Source organism: Enoplosus armatus, chromosome 13 (genome assembly GCF_043641665.1).
Source record: "Enoplosus armatus isolate fEnoArm2 chromosome 13, fEnoArm2.hap1, whole genome shotgun sequence".
Taxonomy (NCBI): domain Eukaryota; kingdom Metazoa; phylum Chordata; class Actinopteri; order Centrarchiformes; family Enoplosidae; genus Enoplosus; species Enoplosus armatus.
Window position 1 is genome coordinate 15462490 of NC_092192.1, and position 21168 is coordinate 15483657.

At 41.7% G+C, this 21168-nt stretch overlaps 1 protein-coding gene across 2 annotated transcripts; it reads right to left on the reverse strand.

Moving 5' to 3' along the window:
- Window positions 1-1549: 1549 nt before the first annotated feature.
- ubash3ba (ubiquitin associated and SH3 domain containing Ba) lies at window positions 1550-20742 on the reverse strand. Of its 2 annotated transcripts, none has more exons than XM_070917025.1 (14): window positions 20269-20742; window positions 7417-7470; window positions 6993-7179; window positions 6699-6897; window positions 6255-6424; window positions 5913-6121; window positions 5126-5270; window positions 4806-4926; window positions 4572-4694; window positions 4229-4321; window positions 3533-3677; window positions 3332-3438; window positions 2824-2933; window positions 1550-2725 (listed from the first exon to the last, which is right to left on the reverse strand). In XM_070917025.1, the coding sequence occupies exons 1-14, from the start codon at window positions 20394-20396 to the stop codon at window positions 2588-2590; spliced, it is 1929 nt and encodes a 642-aa protein (XP_070773126.1). In that variant the 5' UTR covers window positions 20397-20742; the 3' UTR covers window positions 1550-2587. The 2 variants fall into 2 exon arrangements, with proteins under 2 accessions (XP_070773126.1, XP_070773128.1); XM_070917027.1 differs by having other exon boundaries at window positions 4806-4909; window positions 5106-5270.
- Between the last annotated feature and the right edge of the window lie 426 nt (window positions 20743-21168).

Consider the following 21168-nt stretch of genomic DNA (forward strand, 5'->3'; position numbering starts at 1 on the left):
GCTTAATCCGATAAAATGAAGAACCTCTGGAATTTAGTGCACATAAGTCACATAAAAAAAACTTTAGAAATGGCCGGCTCATAGTTCAAGTGAGCCTGTTTGTAGATTACGATAAAGGACTGCTGCTGATAATGGTTATCAAATAGCCCCATCTAGTGTTTGTCGCCTAGCCTAGTATAGTGAGTATAGTTATCATTTATTCTTTTTATAGAAATGTGTTCTACTATAGCCACTAATAAGGTGTTCAAATATCTTGAGGTGACTTTCAGTGTGTGTCTAGACATATCAAATAACCACATTTAATCATGTATACTATCAGAGTTTTACCATTCTGCAGGATTGAGCTGCTGTAATGAGTTTACTGTTGGCTATATTTCAGTGCACAGAAGGTTCCTTCATAATAATTTCTGAATTAATTATAGTGATGCCTCATACATTCACGACAGAATATCAGAATATTGATTAATTTTGTTTTGTCTTTTTAAGTCAAACAGGACTGCAAGCCCAGAGAGGCTCTGCTATGTTACATTTTACACTCAACATGAAGATGTATTTCAGGCAAGTTAGGAATGACATAATGTCTAAATATGGCTGGAAGCTATCTTCAAAATTCATCAAGTTACTTTTTTTGATAAAGGAGTGTGTTGATATGCTGCTACTATTCTGCAAAGTGCACCAATGAATACGTCACATTAAAACATGACTAAATATATGTATTAAGATGAACTTTGTTGTTGTTAACCACAAACACGTTTTGAATCCATGTTTGTACCGTTTAAGGCTGTCATGGTAGCCTAAATGCACAATTAGATAGTTTTTGCACGCCATATTTGTATTACTTAATCTGAAACTACACAACACAAATAACAGTGCGAGTGAATACTTTAATACTGATAACTGATGGCTTCCTAGGCTTCTTGCTGGAAATACTCCTCTCGATGGCCATAATGCTAACACTTCTAATCCCTCTAATATCTTGGAAGCATACAAGTTAACTCTCTGCCTGTCCTTAATGTTAACATTACCTGTAGTGAGGTTAGTGTTTTGTTGACGCTTCCACGAATAAAATTAAGATGAAGTTCACGTTTTCCGCCGACAACAAACAAACACATTACCTGAGCCAACACGGAATGCCTCACCTGAGTTATCAAGAGAAGGAAACTCTAGCTAGCAGGGTAGCAGGGTAGCACCGTGAGCTAACGGCGATGTTAGCTAGTACACTTACTGGACCTGAACCATCATTCATGTTTTTAATTCCACCTGTGCTTTTCCTGCCTCGACAAATGTCCCTAATCGTTTTCAATACTGCACAGCATGTGAAAGATGCTCAGTACAGTAAAAAGTTACGGTCAATAAAACATATTTAGGTATGTTTTCTCACTTTGGCTTTGTGAACATGTTGGGGGCTAATGAGACGTCAGTGGTAGTTGTGCGTTGCAATGCCCGCTGCTGTTTGTGTAAAGAAGAACCTAAAAAAGAGTAACCTTCCCACTAGTCATTAACATTAAGACATGATGTTTTCACAGAACACATGGCACAGGCTGATATGTATAAGCCTTCATAACTCCACAACCTTGCTTTATTCGTTTTTGAGAGTATCAATACATTTTCTGAGTCATACAACAAATAATTGGTATAGGCAGTAAGCACATCTCATCTGACATAACCAAAAAAAAAATGAAATGCACCACGTGTTTGAAAAGCAGTGTGGTTATCAGGCTTACAGGGAGTGTCAGGGTCAGAGTCAAGCAGAAGTTTAATTCAATGCACCTGGACAAAATGAGCAACTCAACAGCAGTCTGTATGTCATTATATTAATTTCCTTTAGTCATTTTGACTTGGTTGCGCCTGTGGTGGTAATCAAAGCTGCATTGCCTCCACATAATGCCTGTGGATCATGGCCTTACAGGAATGTTAAAGGATTCATGTGGGCACATAAATGTTAACTTCGGAGAATCACTTAATGATATGACATTTACAGGAATAAAACAGGTATCATGAACTACCCACCTCAGCACCAGAAACAATGAAGATCAGTTCTCCCCTGTCTGATTGTCAACATTTCTTTTGTGCTTCTTCGCAGGAAGGGTCACAGCTACAAGTTAAATAATAATTTCTGACACATGGAAAAATATTTCTGTGGTACAAGTCTTTCTCATCTAATTCTTGTCACAGTGTGTGAGAAGGCAGCAGAACACAAAGTCCTCACTGCCCCGCCTGAGGAGGAGCCACAGACGGAGCTTAATGACACCTTCTCATGGCATAAAACCTGATTCATCCGCAAACCATCAAGAAATATCCGGATTTCTTGTAGCACCTCCACATTTTGGAGTAAGAAGTGGAACGTGGAAAATCGCCGCCCAGTCTATACACAAACAGTTTTTTCTCATTCCTGAGCAGTGCGTCTGAATACATTTGCTTCAATGAATGCACTTTTTTTTTTTTTGCATGATGTCTGTGATGGAAGCCAGAAGTGGGTTGGTTTTTTTTGGTAGTAGGGCTGGATTTATAGCAGTGTGGGTTAAAAATAAATATTCTTTCAGCAGTTCAGGACAGCCAAAAGATAGAGAGCCAAACAGCACATCCCTCAGTCCTGCATTAGCATTTCCCTCCAGTTGAAACTGTGATTGGGTCCGTGTGTCAGAGGCAGGATGGGTGGGTCAACCAGCTGCCACACCCCGGTCTCTCCCATTTCTTCAGAAGCACAAAAACCCAAGTAAGGAATCTGCGCAAAGAGAAGACAGATGTGCATGTTGTCAAAAAAAAGAGAAGAAGGAGAGGATAGAAATGAAAGGAGCGTTGTAGCTAAAGCATCAAACTGACCTTTCGGACCACTTGGACAAAGTCCTTGGAGTTTTGGGGGCTGAGGCCTTGTATCTGGCGAGTGCAAGCCTCCAGGGAGGAAGCATGGGCCACAATCAGGACTGTGTTTCCTGTGTGCAAGAGGTAGATCACATTCCACAGATACCATTAGCTTTATATACTGTTGATAAACACTCACAGTTGATAATATGCAGCTTGAAATGTTGAGGTTCTTTGACACATGCTCTTTTATAGAGAGACTGGGACAACATCCAAATTAAACCCTTTGATTCAGAAGGGCAGCCAGCTAAAAACAAAGTGCTTATTAAAAACAATATTCAGTTTCAAGGTTTTATGGTATGGTGTGTAGTGTCAGGTACATTTTCTTTGTTTGATTTTTGACAAGAAGCATTAAAATGCAATCATCTCAAAAAGAAAGTGGCCATTGTAGCCAGTGAATGTTGCCAACATTAAATGTTGCCAGTATTAAATTTGAAAGCCTGGATACGTGTTTACAATTCCACTTTACCCAGGTTTTTGCACTCTGCCAGGATCTCTCGGGTTACTTGGAAGCTCCTGCTGATGTAGGTGTCATAGGACTCGGACACCACCAACTTACTTATGGGAATATGAGGTCTGGGAACAAAACCACAGATGGAGAAGGTTATAGTAAAGTGCAGCATCACAGATAAAAGCGTATAGAGGCTATAGCTTTGGTGTTCCTGTGTACCTGTATGTTGTGTCCACACTCAGGTTAGCAGCGGCCAGCTCAGCTGGGGGGATCCAGGTGGGTAAACATGTGCCTGAAACCCACTTGGTCCATTCGAACAATCCAGGCTCCACACGGATTTTTGTCTTTCCATCCTGCTGGAGACCTGACGCAGAGTGAAACACAGAGGGGAACGGTCATTACTCAGGTCACTCCGTGCACCTACTCTGTCATGTCATTTTGTCTTGCTCTTCTTTAACTTTTACAGAAAATCTATAAATACATCTTTACATGACATGCTGCAGGAATTGGAAGTATAAAGGTTTTGACAATAAAAATATTTCCAAAAAGGGAAGAAAAACATTCATTAGGTGTTTGGCTGTGTTCAAAGAGAAGAGAAGAGAAGTTAGACCTCCTGTTAAACCTCTTTCTTTTCCTATCCATTCCTGTCTCCTAATGATGCCTCTTGGTACCACCGAGGTTTGGTTGTAGTTCATTAAAGCTTTATATAACTAGACAAATCCTACTGAGATCCGAATCAAACTGAAGGCTTGAGACTCAAAACTAACACTAAAAATCCAACATTTTAACTTGTAACATGTAACTTTTTCAAAATGTACGTATAACACGGCAGCTGAAGAATCTGAATAGATGCTGTGTGACTTGTCTGTGACTGTGGTCAGAGTATTGATGCGGACAATGAAGACGAGGTCCTACCGTGCAGAATGTGCTGAGCAGTCTGGACGCAGCGAAGAGAAGGAGAGCAGTAAACAAAGTCTATTGTTGCATGGCTTTCCAACAGGGCTTCACCTGAGGTGGACCAAAAAACAGTGTCAGCCATTGTAATTGTTGTATAATTTGGAAATCAGAATCTCAGAATCAGAATCAGAAATACTTAATTGATCCCCGGGGGAAATTACTGTAACTGTAAAACTGTATTCAACAATCTTTAAAAAGCAAAGTACTTTAGTAATTATGATGACTTTGCATTGGTAGGTATAGTATATGACCTGTTTTACACACACAACATCAAAATAAAATGTGTATAAAATGTACTGACCTACAAGACGGGCCTGGGTGGAGCCAAACACAGTAATTGGACAATCTTTATCATAGTCCCGGTGACCCCCGCTTCTAGCTGGCAGGTTGGATGGCATGTTGAGATTAGAGCGAATGTATCGGCCTACACAAACACAAATGAGAATGTTACAGAAGAAGGAAATACTGAAGTCCAAAGTGTCTAATGTAAGCCTACAGTACAAAAACGCGTCATCAATCTCTCTTGCATGCTCACCTTTGGAGTCAAAGCACTGAGTGACCCAGTGTTTCCCAAACACCACATCCATCCTCTCCCCGTGGCGACAAACAAACAGTCTCATCTTGGACAGGGAGGACTGACTTGTTGGCCTCGACACCTGAGATAAAGATTCATTTGATATTGCGAGGCATCACAGACAAGCTGCACAGCATTAATCTCAAGCTCCTGCCAGAAACATACACAGTAATTATTGGTATTAACACACTCAGTGAGGTTCATGATGCTCTCTTCACTTCAGCACTCATTTTCCCCTGTGCAAGCCATAGGAAAAGTCACATAATATAAGAATGCAGTACCTGCATAGGAGGACAGAGGCCAGTGAGGCTGGGAGGATCCATAAGACTGTCAAATAGACTGTCATTCAGCTGTCCATCAAATAATAACCCACCCACAGCGCTGCCGGAGTTAGACGGAGAGGCACAGTTGAGAATAGAGTGAGACCTGAGGATCAGACAAACACAGAGAACTCAGCTTTAGTCATATATCACTTTAAATGTGACACCATTTATCCACAGTGATTTACAGTGCAGAGAAAGAAACAAAAGAGGGACAAGCTAAAGAAGATGTACACATAATCAACAACGCGACAGCGTACAGCATACAAAACATGACCTGAAACACAGGAATGAGCAGACGTAAGGCACACTTAAAAGTCAATGAGTAAAAGTGGGGTTTAGGTGTCTTGATAACAACAATCAATAGAGAAGAATGAATGGGAGGACGGAGGGAATTCTAACGTTTCTACAATAAAACATAACCTGTTCAAGGAGTGTAGTGACGTGGGCGAAGGAGCCCAGTCAAAGGGTTAGTCAGGAAGCAGGCCAAGAAGATGATTCACATTCTTTTCTTTCTCTTTAATCTTTCCAGTCAGCCTAGAAACATCCCCTTATTTGTGTGCGTTTGGGGATTTGTGGGTTGTCAGTTCAAGATACCGGCGATGTCTTTGTGAAGTGGTTGCAAACAGGGACTTGGTGGCTTTTAGGGGCAATCAGTGATAATCTGCAACTGCTGATAGTGCTGTTACTGTACTGTAGGTGCACTTCTGATCCCAGGGCCTCCCAGCATCTTGCTTCCCTTCCTTACCCATGGACAACCCAGGTGTCAGACTCGTCAGCGCGGTTGACGTAGTTCTCAGGCAGCAGGCCCGACAGCCCCGTGCCCAGCGAGGTGCCGTACACCCAGCCCTCACTGGCACTGCTCTGCTCCACGGGAGACATGAAGATAAAGTCTCCAGGCACCAGCTCAAGCTCGTCGTCATTCTGAGGCACATACGGGTACATGACTTGCAGTGTCTACAGGGGGCAGATGGTTAACAGCCATTAGACAGCGGCCACTTAATGTCCTTTGTGTACAAAAGAATCTAACTGAAAAGCCAAGTGGAAAAGTGTTAGGAGGAAGTACTAATTTCAAAGGAAGCGAGTCTACCTCGTGATTAGCAAAGCGAATATCCCGGGAGAAGAGCACAGCCAGCCAGTCGCAGCATGAAGACACATCCACACTTTTGGCCAACTTTTCCAAAACTTGAAGGTGACTGGTTTGGAAGTGGTATGCCAAAGTGACATGAAGTTGTTTCTTGTGGGGCTCGACGTGAACATCTGTACAAAAGAAAAAGCGAGAAATGTGCACACCAGACGTATATCTACACATATGACAATGTGATGTTCCCTTCACACTTTTTAACTATAGCGGTTCTCCAATGACAGAAACACTCAAAATATAATTACAGTAAATGCAAGTAGCACACATATGAAGTCCAAATGAGAGCTACTTAAACTGCATCATTCTCAAACAGGCCTGGGAACACCAACACTAAACCCGTCAACTGTGCATAGACAGAGAACATGTATCAGGACCAAAGGGGACTCAAACCTGCTTTAGCTGCTGCTTCAATGGCAAAATCAGCAGCAAAACCCTTCAGCACCTCCGCCACTTGCTCCTCCACAAAAAGGCCAATGAAAGTTGAGGAGGAGTAGAGCTCCAACGGGAGGGGCATGGGTATACGAGACTTCCACTTCGCCACGGTGGTTTGGAGAGCATCGCAGAGAGCCTCCACCTTCCCATCGGCACACTGAGCACAGAGACAACGAAACAGGATGTCATCAGATGTATAACTGCTATAAAACTGGTGATATGTTACAGACACAGAGAGAATAAGACACTGACCATGAAGAACTGGCAGAGGGTGATGTGGGGGAAGATGTTGTGTGCTTTGTTCTTGCCACAGGAGAGGCGGGACTGCTGCCAGAAGTGCGAGAGCTGCTGGAGCAGCGGCCCGCTGGGTCGCAGATATAACACATACTCTCTGGGCAGAGGGTCATCCAAGAACGGGTCATCCACGTGGGAGAAGAGCCTGGAGCGACAGACACGGCCGAGAAGACCCAAGGTGGTGAGTGAAAAGTGGGAGAAAAGAAGGCAAATGAGGACGGCTAGTGTCCAGCAGAGGGCGGTACTGTTGTAACAGCACGGTGACACGTCAGTACAATGCTGAGTTCGGTCAGTAGATGTTGTATTTACCATCACAAGAGTGTCTATTTGCATTCCAGCACTGTGAGAGAGCGTGTGAGTAAAAAGTATGTGTTGCTCTCACCAGTCACAAGCTGCCTGGACATTTTTCCCTCCTGTCGAAACCAGAGCTTTCAGGCTGCAAAGAGAAAGAGAAAGGGAGATCAAAGCACCGTCCCAAAATCAATAGTTTCTCTTCCGGCCCGTGTTTATTAGGAGGAGATTGCTGTGCTTCCACATGACACAGAACAAACATCAAATATCCCAAGAGAGCAGTAAAATAACAACAAGCGCACAATAATTCATAACATTATTCATATCAGAGGTTTGTGATACTGATTTGAAACGGCCACGTTCTCTGCTATAAAGATATCTGGTTCTATCATCACTGAAGTGTAATCAGCTCATTCTGGGTTTAATATGAAACTGCATCCGAACACGGCAGCTCACAGTCTTGGTTAACGAATTACTTCTGCAGAAGCCTAATGTCCCAATATTAAGACCCCCTAAACATGAGAAAATATAATGAATGTCTTGTGTTTTAGAGTAATGGACGGGAAAAAAAGGAAAGGACGACATGATTTATCTGTGTCATTTCATAAACTTTTTTTTCCTGAAACAAGAGGGAGCCGAGAGAGCATGATTACCCTTGAGTGCTCAAAATCTAATTAGTGTCTTTTTATAAAACCTCTGGTGTTGCGGGCCACCTCTGAGTGGATTCACCGATTCCAGCGGCTTTGGCAGGACTAACACTCTGCCCCTCTTTCAGTCAATCGACACATCTGTGACATACTGTTATCTAACACACTGGACTCACAGACCTTTCACATAATATTTACTAAATGAGTGTAAATATGATTAAGGTAAGAGTTAGTGGCAACTGAAAATATATCTGCATGTAACTCAGGCTCTGCAAACAGTGACGTGTCTGTTTATTCATTTAAAATAATTCCCTCAGTGTGTTGTGGCTCTGTGTACCACATTGGCCAAAGACTCACTTTTCATAGTTTATTTTCATCTGTTTTATGTAGTAGAAAAAAAATGGATCCCTGATAAATAACTGCAGTAAGCGATGTTTGGGTGCATGGCCACAGGAAATGCATTTTGAGTAACTGCGCGTTGTCTCCACAACATTCACTCCACCACAGGCCATGCAGTCCCATCTCCTTTCAGCTTAAGTTCTTTGTGCGCTGTGTGAAAACAAAGCACAGTCCCAGAGTCAATCAGAATTAATCGTCCATTCACTACGTTAGATAACCAAAAACAAAACCTCCGTAATGATGCCATGCTTTATCTAAAGGGTAGCAGTGCCGTCCCCAAAGACTTTACTCCTAATGAGCAGAAAATAACAACCACCAACTGATGTCAAACTAAAACGACCAAGCAGGAGGTGTTTTCTGCACCATCGTAGAGCCACTGTTTGACAGATGTACACATGTTGCCGCGACATTGACAGTGCTTATAGTGCCACTCGAGCGTTTAAATTCAATGTGCTATTTTTAAATCTGTCCCACTGAGAGGGTCCTAGATACGGCAAAGTCCCTGAACCCTGGGGCAGCGTGCCCTGACAGAGCACAGCGTGCAGGATGGGAGCGCCAAGGCTAGAACGTCGTAACAGATTGCTCACACAGATCTACTACAACATGCACACATAAATACATGCAAGTCAACTTGGATTTAAGTCTCCTGTCCCTTCACTTGAACAACTGCAAGATGACAATTACAACATTTTACCTAATTGATCCATTATTTATTCCTACAGTACAAACCACCGCTGCATGCAGGAGGCTTAAGACAGAGAGTCATTTGCTGGCTGCAGTCGTCTTATTCAGAGATTCCACCTGGTGCTATGTGGAGGAGGAAAAGAAGGGGATTTTTCCCTCAGAAGGCATGATGGGATTACAAACAGATGTGACTGAGACGTCACAAAATCCAATCCAGGCTAGAACATTGGATTGCTTGCTTCTTATCTCTGTGGTATTTTATGAGAATGAACCCTTGTGACATGAAATAATAGAAAAGGTCTTACGCTCACAGAAGGGGATACAAGGTTCACTTGAATCTAATCTGCTTTTTTTTTTTTTTTTTTTACTAGAAACTCTGTTGCAGGTATAAATAAATGATAAAAAGGTATCAAGCACGGTGTTGCTGGCCATTTTTACTCATTGATGTATGACATGCTTTTCTGCGGGAGGGTAAATATCAGAAAATGTCTAAAACAAAAGACCCATTGTGTTCTTTCAGAATGTAATGCAGGAGGCTGACTGTAAATGTGTCATACAGTAGATGAAATAAGCCGTAAACAGTGGCTTGTCATGTAAAAGTTGTCAAAACATAAAATCAAATGATGATGATCCCACATTGATTGATTGCTTTGTTGTTTTAAACCACAGAAGAGATCATAACAATAATCTTTACAAGCTTTGGGCAAATTACCCATGTGTAATTAGGCACAAACTTAACTAATATTTGTACGAAATCTCTAAAGTTTTGTAAACTGTTCTGATAATTTGTGGCAATAAACCATAATCACCAGAAGTAATTTATGATGTATCTCAACCAAATCAATCTTAATTCTTTGACAAGTTTGATTCGTTTTTCCTGGATTTGTTGAATTAGCCTTTATTTTTTTCTGTACATGGCATTGTTTACAGTGTGGACATCAATCAGGAAAACTAAAATAATTCCCCATTTTTACTTTCATTTTAATTTGCTATCTATATCTATTATCATTAATTTTCAGATAGCAAAACTACAGTGTAAAATGTAGTAACTACAACACACACTGAGGTGGCCACCTCATTTAATGGGGCCTAATAAAAATAGCAGCTAATAATTATGATGTGCATTTTTCTTCCCCACATCAGCTACTAGTTCCCACGGTGAAAACAGGTTATCATTATGCATATGCAGATTTCAGGTACTTTCAGGGGTTGCAGTCCTGTGGATCATGATTGGTCAGACAAATGTGATCACAACAAGGATGACCAAAACAAAAACAACAGAAATCACCATCTTACTACTGCATCTGCTTTGACCAGAACACTAACGCTTAAGGGAAATGCACAATGGTGAACAACGCTTGCTGTTTTCAGTCCTAATAAAGCTTAGCGCACCAAGCTACACAACAACATAGCGAGTGTGTCAGCAGAAGCCCTCAGTGCCTGGAGCCCTGTCTTGTTATATGCCTGCTTGATGGCCGGCTTTTGCTGTCTTCAAGCCAATTTCCAACTGATCACAACACTTGACAGTGAAACTTCCACTAGAGGAAGTTTGTCATTTTTTCCATCTTTACTTTATCCATTTATCTAATTTCTCAATTTAATTTAATTTCTTTGTATTTCTGGCAGTCATGTTCTAAGTTGTATAGTAATGAACTATGTCCTGGGATGTCTGTTTGAGCTTTTGTATGCAGTAAACAAAGATCAAGAAAAAACCCACATCCTTCTTGTCAACCTATACAGCAAGTCGAGACAGCAGGAAGATATCTGGCCGGGCTCAGACTGAAGAGACACACCAGAGGGAAGTCGTTGTATACCACAAGACGCACCTTAAAGGTATAGTTCTTAGGCACATACAAATAACTGAATCACCAACTGAACACACGAATAATATACATAATAAATGATCTGTTCATTTAATACAACTCAAAAGAATCTGTGATATTCTGTGTGTTTCAGTCTGCACAATCTGAAACCGCAGCATATTTCAACCCTATTTTCTCAACACTTTCACTTCCAGGTTTGGTGACAGATCTGCTGCCGATCCGTTCTCTGTTTCTGACACTGAAGGCAATGCTACAACTAAATTTCTTTTCAAATTTCTTTTCCACCATAGTTGAAACAGTCATGGGCAAACTGTCCTCAATAATTGCATCTAACCCGGAGGCCTCGTCTTTGCTCTTAGCAAGAACTGAGCAAGTTATTTATAAACTGCACTTCCTGTTCACAGCTAGAAGAAGACAAAAAAGATTAGAGAGTGAGAAAACTCACTCTGGATTCAGGGTGGCTTCAAACCAGCCGTACTGTTTGCATAAATGACAGTGACCATTATTACTTACTTTGTTTGCACATGCACCACTGCTGCAGACAGTATTGGAAACAGCCTTTCAACTACTTCACCCACATATGGCAAGTGTTTTCACTTCCTGCTTTCACATTTAACCCTACTACAGATAAAATGTTCTGGCTGCCTGTTGCTTTTTTAAACAGCAGCGTTTTTTTGTTTTTCACATATGTAAACATTCTTGGGACTGTTTATTACAGCTGTCCCTTGTGCTGAACTTGGATATCTTATCTTAAAGAGTTATCGCTTTATATCAGGCAATCTGCACACTTTTCAAAGGATCTCAAGAGTGTGATCACTTCCTGTGAACACTGCGTTTGAAGTTATTGTGGCAAAACTTGACTACATTAATGTCATGCCTATCATGGCTACATATTAGCAGAGAAAGAAAAAGAAAATCATAAATTAAAAGTAACAAGCATGTAGGTCTGAAGTTAACAAAACCACGTCACCCTGTTTCAACACACACAAATGTGAACACACGCTAACACTCGCAGCTCCCTACTCCCAAGGGCCCCTCCCAGACTCAGCTCTACAGGCCAAACAACATTTCCTGTTTACAAGCCGACAGTGAACACTAACCACTTATCGCTCAAACAGTGCTGAGAGCACTGCTGCTGCCCAACACCAGACTGCACCCTGAGGAGAGCCCCGTCAGCAGAGGAAATGTGCCTCACTGCGTCCAGTCTGGCCGACTCCGCTCAGACCTGGTGAGTGCCACGTCGTGCCAAACACCGGACGTTACAGCCTCTTCGTCCACCTTTTCACTGGTGAATTATGTAAAAAAATAATAATAAAATGACACAGCTTGAATCCAGCTCACGGTTGACTGATGATGACACATGACACATGTCATTGTGGTTTGCAGCAGATCTGCTCAGGACGTGATGTAGGACACAAAGACAAAGAGAAAAAGGTGTGCAAGGTTGTAATATCATACACACAAGAGTGATGCTTTCATGTTAAGGGCCATCATTAATGAAGTTAGTGTAAATATTAAAAGGAATGGTCATTTGGGACAGACATTTGGGAGGATATGCTTTCTTGCCGAAAGTTAGATGAGAAGATGAATACCACTCTTATGACTGTGTATTAACTAGCCAGAGGCGGGAGTCGATTAGCTTAGTTTAGCATGAACAGTGGAGGCAGCTAGCCTGGCTCACGCTAAAGCTCAAAGTTCCACCTGCCATCACCTCTAAAGCTCGCTAATTAACATGTTGAGCCTTGTGTGTTTAACCCATACACAAACGAAATGTAAAAAGGACAAGTTGTGGTTTTATTGGGAGTTAGGTGCCGTAACAATGTTTTGGCTAGCAGCAGCGCAGTGACTTAATGGAGTCTGCACTAATTATAGTACGTAACTAGCCTGCTAATAAGATACCATTAGAGGCGTCAGCAGGCATATTAATTCACTTTGGACAAAGCCAGGCTAGCTGTTTCTGTCTTTGTGTTATGCTATGCTAACCGGATGCTAGTGGTAGCTTCATATTCACTGTATGGACATGAGAGTGGTATTGATCTCCTCACCTAACTAAAGCAAATGAATAAGCGTGTCTCACAACATTTCAAACTATTCCATTAATGGTGGGAGTGACTGGTAATTATTTTTGGGGCCACAACACTTTGTTTGAGGTCAGCTAAGCCACTAACAGGGCCAGCTCTTGGTGGTGTACATCCATAAAGCTTTTCTTTCAGGCTGACAAGGCAACGCTTCAGTCTCCAACGTCTCTAACAAAGCTAGCTGTGTACAGCCAATGTCTTGAACTGTTCCTCCTCTTCTCACTTCATTATTTCTGGACAAGAGAGCTGAGAAGTCCACGGGGGCAGACAGAGTAAGTCAGAGATTGACACCATTAAATGAACTGTGTGGGCCATTGTGTGACTAAAGGATGTATCAAGCATCTCAGTTTGGACAAATGATTAGCAGTGCTTCTGTCAAACCTAACATGAAGTGTGCTGTTTAAGCATGAGTGGTATTTTTAGCGCTGCCTGACGTCAGTGAAACAAGTCAAAGTGCGCAAAGCAAACGTTTCACTAAGAATGCACGAGGCACAGTGCCAAAACTGTGATGCATCACACAGCACTCCTCAAAGCATGTCATAAGAGGCAAACAGCAAGGTTTGACAGCTACAGCCATGGTTGGTTGGCATGTTGATGTCTTAAAACAACTCTTTAACAGCTAAATCAAGACCTTCTCATTATAAGTAAATCTGCATATTTGATTTCCAGGTCACACAGATCAGCTGAAAAGTGATCTGTCAACAGATAAAGGGAGTACAAAGCCTCAGCTGAAGATTTTTAAGCATTTATTTTGTCCAATCAGTAATTGTGACTAAGGTTTGCAAGCTTCAGGCCTTATCTTCATGAAGAAAAATGTGATAGCTCAGTAAGTATAGCAAACTTTTTCCTATCTGCAAGTGATGTGTGAATCAACTGCTTCAGCCGCCCTCAAACCACCGTCTCAACAGAGCGCTCAGTAAAGGTCACAAGCCACTTCCGGAAATGGGCGACTTCCTCTTGGCTGCCTTGAATACAAGCTCAGAGTTTGTTCTTGCAAGCTGCCCTCGCAGACACCAGTGTCACATGTGTGCATAAGTTGCTTTTTTTTGCATGTTAGATGAGAATTAAGTCATACATGTGGCTGTTATGGTTAAGTGATGTAGGCAGGTAGAACAGTCAGCATGCGGGCTGAGTTCTTCTTAAACACACAACAGGCTTCACAGAGGGACATTTACCGTACATAATGTTGCCTGAGCTAGATGTGTTAAAGCTCAGTAACCACAATGGCTTTGAAGTCTTCGTTCGAGAAGCACAATGAAACAAACAAACAGATGTGAGAGACTAAAGACAAGTCCATCTGTATGAAATAAGCATAAGCAAATTTTACATTTTGCCATTGTTTAATAAACTAAAGCTCACTGTCAACCAAGATGAGGGTACATCATTTTAAATTGAGTGTCCCTTTTTTTAAACAATTAGATTCAGAGCAAATATCATAGCACTAAACAGCAAAAACTAGTAGACAGAAGTTTAAAAACTGCAAAAACATTTGCTTGATTCAGCTTTATGCCATTGTAAATGGCTTATACATCTTTGGGCTGTTGGTTGGACAGAAGAAGCAGTTTGAAGGCGTCACTTCGGTTATTATGAATAAAATGAGGTTCACTGGAAAACAATAAAGCACCGTATGTGCGTCAGGCTCTACATCGAGCACGGGCTCTCTGACCAAAGTATGGTAGTTGAATTTTCCACACACTAACGTCACTGTGAGAACATCTGTGATTGGTCTAAAACATCACATGACACTTCTCCTCTTCTGGTTCAAAGCCTCTGTCTTGTTAGTACCAGACAGAGTAAAAAGTGCCTTCAGAATCTTTCATTTTCCTCCTCGGACTCCGTCGCTGCAGTCCACGCTCTGTTACATTTTGGTCATCAACTTCCTGTTTCCCTTGCTCACAATAGCCACATTATTCCTCAGTGTTACTAAACAAAACAACGCTGCAGTGGATGATTACACACAAATCTTTATCCTGCATCATATTCAAATGTGTTTCTATTCCAGTCAGTTTTTTTTTTAACACAGCTGCTTTGAGGCAGGTTCGTGCTTCATGCATGGCTGACACAAAGGGGCCCCAGACATGCCGTCTGTTTATTTTGGTGTTATAAAAATGCTCTGTCTCTCATAACTATGCACCTCATTTGTCTGAAATCAAGTGGTTCAATTCAGCTCTCCACTTCCTTTTATTATCATTCTGCCAGTAATTCAGGTTCCTGTGTTCGGCCAACCAGCACAGGGACTTTTCAGACGTGTTGTTCCAGTTTTCAGGTGTGTATGCCCAGTTATTTTGCCCACAAACACAGCATTTAAAACTGCACACACACCATCATGTGTGTTTCTGCATAAAGCATGAACCAAGCTCCACAACACTTTGACCTCACACGCACGTCTCTTTCAGTGGCACCATTGATAACAAAGATGGTTCCTCTATATGTGCAACATCCATATACTTCACACATACAGTATGTTCTGTAAACTGTAGAGGAACAAACCAATACTGTTCTGGAGATCAGGGAGGACCTTTGCTTCAAAATCAAGAGAAATGAGGAATCACAAAGCAAGGGGGACTTTGAATACACTTGTAATACAGCACAAGCACAACAGGCTGACCGGGAAATATTAAGAAAAGTTATCTACAACGGAAAATTAATATTTAACCATGGTCACAATGATACAAGGAAGTCCCCTCTAAGTGCCATTTAAGAAACGTCAGAGAACAGGTTGTTTACACACTGAAGGAAGAATAGATAACTAATCATTAAACAGGAGCAAGTTTACAGCGGTGAAAGGGACCACAGGCAAAGATATAACATCACAGCAGAGCCCGGCCATCCCCCGATTTATCAGAGGAAATGTGTTTATCTCCTAACAGGAGAAAGCTCAGCGGACCTCAGCAGAGGGCGCAGCCAGTGAGTTATTCTAATTATAAAAAGGTTAAGCCAGTGAGGACACTGAGGTCATGTCTTCAGTGTTTTTTATCTGGGAATATGAGTTTTAGCAACCTTGATGAGAGTTTACATTCCACAATTAAAAAATTACACATGGTGGGCATTTCAGAGGTAGATTTTTCAGACTAATTCCTGAAATTAGGCTATATAGACTATCCATAAACTATGTTTTAACTGGATTTAGTTTTGGCCAACAAAATAATTAAATAAACAAGTAAAGTATACTGTATTTACAGTATGTTGAGAAATAAAACTGCAATGCTTAATGTTACAGGTCTGTAATTTCCGAATAGTTTCCTGGAAAGAACTATGTAATTGTGTTAGCTTATTTAGTTGTGTTTCTAAGCAATTGTTGATGTCCAGGGAAATGTCTTTGAATGAATTCAATTAAAATACAACTTGCAGGAGAGACTTTGCTGTTTGTGGAGGGGTGCTGAGGGAAACATCAACTCCTGACCTCAGTGTTTCAAAGCTCGCGGCTATGGCCCTGGTCAGACCAGAGATAACACGATGACACGTTCTCAGCCGGATCACTTTCCAAACCTGCTCCCGACCATCAGACACCATAGAGAGAGACCACTGTCCATCCAGCGCCTATCTGATTACAATAGTCAATTCCTGAATGACTCAGCAGAAAATCTGCTCAATTAAAGCCGAGGGACTGTTTGTGTTTGTGTGTGCGTGTGTGTGTGTGTGTATGATTCATGCTCCCTACTGGCTGAAAAGAAAACCACTCAAACACAATGAAGCCCTTGTTCCCTGAAGCTATGACTGATAACAGATTTTCCTATTATTTCTTATTCCTCTCCCACCAAAGTCCAGGGAAGGGCCTGATATCAAACTGCTCAAATCTTATTTTGATATCAGTTTATTTTGATATTTTACTGCAGTGTGGGCTGGATGTGACGATCTGCACAGGCAGAGAAACTGTTCTATACAGTAAAGAGTTCTGGGTGTTACACCTTTTTGATACCGACCAAATGTGCTGAAGGCTGAAAGCTCTTCTTTACCTATTATTTAGGCAAAGTTCTTGCATAGCTGCTTTTGTTTAGACTAAATTAAACCTCCATTAATTAATTCTTGGTTCACTTGGGGGCAGTGCAACAAGCTGCAAACACAACACTGACACATATTGTTACCTTATAAAGTTGTTACGGCAAACGTGTTAGCAAACAGTTGCCTGTTTACACATCGATCAGATACAGAACAATATTAGCTTTCATTTGAAGTTGTGTTTCTTTCCAATTAAGTCCAATACTCACTCTCCTTTCAGTTATGTTTCGGTCTCCACCAACTCCTGACGCCCCTCTACGTTCACCAGCTAGTCGCTAACTGTCTGTCTGCTGTTTGGTGCTGGGAAGGTTGTGTGGATTTATCAGAGGTGTTTTGCTGAAAACAGCCGCTTGTTGTTGCTGGAAACAGGGCTGATGAAGGTGGTGTATAGGTCGGGTCACACCAGGATTTCAAACAGCAAACAAATTGATCACCATTGATGTGCAACGGTGAAGAAATACCAGGGGGAAGTAAACACAACAGTAGTGATAAAGTAGGGAGGAGCTCCGGGAGCTATTGTGACTGAGCGCTGGGTATCGGTTAACTCGCCAGCTACAGCCGTTCACCAACTAGCCCTGTGAATAATCGCTACGTCACCATGCTTGAATGTGACAAGTGAATGTCACTTTGGGGTGTGACCATCACATTAAGTGAGCCACAGCAAAAAAAAAAAAAAGTCTACATTTTTTCTACTGTTAATATAAAAATGATCATTAGTGCAGCTTTAAGAAGGTAAGAAGTTTGTTTTCTTTTGCAGAAAACTTGTTTGTATTCCTCAGAGTAAAGCATCAAAAATGTATGTTTTTGGTATCAAAACTCAGGTATCGTATCAGCACTAATATGAGAACATTTTAAACAATAGCCAGCCCTGCCCATAATCTGCCCCTTAATTCTGTATATTACTGTTGTAATAACTGCTACTGCCATAAGCTCTGGAGGAGAGTCATGTCAAACCAACACACCAAGCTAAAACACCCCAGGGTGATGTGCATAAACATTGTGCAACCTCACCTGTGTTGCTTTCAGGCCGTCCACATGTACATATTTTGTATTACATAACTGTCTGTATTTTTTCTCCGACCGTTGCTATCACGTCCTCACTGACATCAGACCAGACAGGCTCGAAGGTGATGGCCCTAAATTATTCTGCTTCATTATAAATGTATAGCCTCGATCAAATCAAAGTGTATTAGTCTGTCATCAATAATATATGTGAGTCTGCGAATATAACCAAACCCAGTTACTCATTCTGTCTGCTGTGGTTCATTAGGCAGGAGGAGAGAGAGCTGCAGTCTGGAGCTAAGAAAGCCTGGATGATCTTAGTCAGTTCTGCAGAGGATAAAACAGCTTAATTTTGGAGATACTGTATCTGTCTAGTTAAAAGAAGAAAGACTGTTGAATACTTTTGGCCCGCTTAGCAAAACTCTGATAACCAACAACAGTCATTCCTAAATTCTAGTCTCTTGTTTAGCATGGGGAGACAGGTTTATATCCTACAATTCAGATACCGAATCAAGTAATAGATCTGGGAGTTAATCACGGCGCTCTGACAGCGCAGCTGCTGACAAAGACTCAAAGTGAACTATTTCAGATTTCTTTTGTTGCATGGGACGCAATTTTGAGGCGCGTTGCACATACAGAAAGGCTTTTGTGTGAGATGAGGCTGTTCAAATCAGCGGGTTTGATATATAATGTGGGAGTCACTGACAACACGAACAATGAGAAGGCACAGTCTGATCATAGATTATGTGAATAGGTAGAGTTCAAACAGTGAGACGAGGCTGACACGTATAAACCGAGCCGCGCAGAACTCAAATTAAAATGTTATACATATTCAGTGTCTGTGGCCATACGTACCATATTAAAGGCTGCATTTAGGTGTAAGGGGATTCAAGCTGGTGTTAAAAAGTGACTTACTGTAGTGTTTTGACTCTAAAGCTATATATTTGGTAAAATAGCTTATTTTGCTAACAGGCATAATTACCAGGAGTAAAAAAGGCTTACATTAGTTTTATAAAGCATACTTTATAACATAAATGTTACATTCTGCATGTCCGTAAAGTTACTCTACCATTCATTGACAATGCAGCATCTCTATATTTAACATGTTTATAATTTCTCTGGTTTTGATAGAGAAATGCTTCTGTTGGTTTGTTTGATACTTCATGCCAAATACTGCTTAACATTCTCAACCTCTCTAATGAAATTCTTACAAAAATCTACTATATACACACTAGCGGACTACATGTTGTCATTTTCTAATGTAATAACATGATCCATAGACTACATTCACAAGCAAGCACTGCTCGTTTCCTGGCAACTTCTTCTCTCAAGGATGAATGAAAACGAGTGTTGAGGAGCACGCAGGAATGCCCACAGGATCAGGTTTTCGTTGAAAACCAAGGAGAGTTGGCGAGTGAAGCGCATGACTCAGAAAACACTGAGCATCTCTCGTATTTTTGAATATGTCCAAAAAACACATGGAGAAGTATGCACACACACACAGACATACAAATACTGTACCTACACAAGTGATGCTGCTTCTAAAGTACAGCAACGCTACTTCAGCAAATGTATTAAGTACTTAGTATTGTGCTTTATATTGTTTTGTACTTGTACTTTTACACTGCATTCAAAAATAGCTCCAACGTCTCTGTGTACAACATTAAAATGCTGTTTACATGTTAATGTTAATAATGTAAAATATAAAACTGCCTACCTATCAGTACACACGGATACTTTTACTTTGGAACTTTGAGTATATTTTGCTGGTAATACATACATTAACTTAAGCAAAATTTTAAAAGCAGGCCTTGAATGAAGTGTATTTACATTGTTGTATTGTTACAATGATCTGAATACTTCCTCCACCACTGTGTAGCATTTAGAATCCTGTAACAAAAAAAACACCATGTAACAATGGACGTCTCTACAAAATACAAACTGATGCCAATGTAAGTTTATTTCTAACATGTTATTTGACACAAAAAACAGACTCAAGGGAACTGCGCAAAACTCTAAATAAGTGACATTAAATCCTATTGCATAACGCTGCTGTGGAACATGCAATATGACTGTGGATTCAAGAGCAGAAACTACAGTTTAAAAGGGGTCATTTTACATGACCCCTTGGGACATGACGTGTCAACAACTTGCTGCAGAGATGCTTCAGATCAGCTGCTGATGTTGATACTGAAACGTGCAGAGAGACAGAGAAGGAGGCATGAAACTCCGAGAAGTGAACCTGTGTGTGTGTGTGTGTGTGTGTGTGTGTGTGTGTGTGTGTGTCGGGGCAGTGCAGCTGTGTACTCACGCCCTGGTCTTGGGGAAACCCATGGACAGCAGCACGTCCAGAGTGGACCCATGTTTGACGGTGCTTGGCCGGCTCTGACGCTGCCTCCGCGGGGTCACTTTGGCATACAGTTCCTCTTTAGCTGCCATAACTCACTGCTCCATCGGTATGTCGGCTCCTCGGCTCCTCTGGTGTATTTTCATTTATTTAAAAAAAAAAAAAAAGGAGAAGAAGAAGGATGGAAGCGGTGGACTATCTAAACCAGGATGACTTGGGTTAAGCGGAAGCACGTAGAAAACACCAAACCCTGCGAGGAATCGAGCATTTTTCTGGGTTTGCCAAATGCTCTGAGCTGGATCAAGCTGCCTCCTGACGGCTCGCACATGAAGTCAAAACCATCAGCAGGGGGGTCAGCCATGGGAAGTCACTCCTGCTCTCTCAGCCGTGCCCCCAACACAGAGTCCCCGACCGAGGTGAACATGTCTGGTTCCTGCTCGCCCCTCGCATCCGGTCCGCCGAATGAAGAATCAGATGCGACTATAAGGGCTTCCTTTCCCCACGATGTCTTATTTATGAATGGGTCCTGAGTGAGCGGAGGCTCAGACTGTAAAAGGCTCCAACCGAGCAGCCCCTTCAGTTAAAGGGACAGTACACAGCTCGCGAGAGGACGGAAACCTGTGCGGGATACGGGTCCAACTGAGAGTAACACACACACTTCCCTCGGCTGGACGTGCTGTTGTTACCCTCGCACGCTAAAATTAATCACTTTGGCTGACGCAGTGTGATGAAAAGTGTCGACGCAGGGCTGGATGGTGGAAAAAGTTGGTCACACTTCCTGTCTGCGAAAGTGGGTGTCGACACACTCCGCATGCGCAGTGCACAGAAAGGAGAGCGGCACGCCATCATCAGTTGCCATAGCAA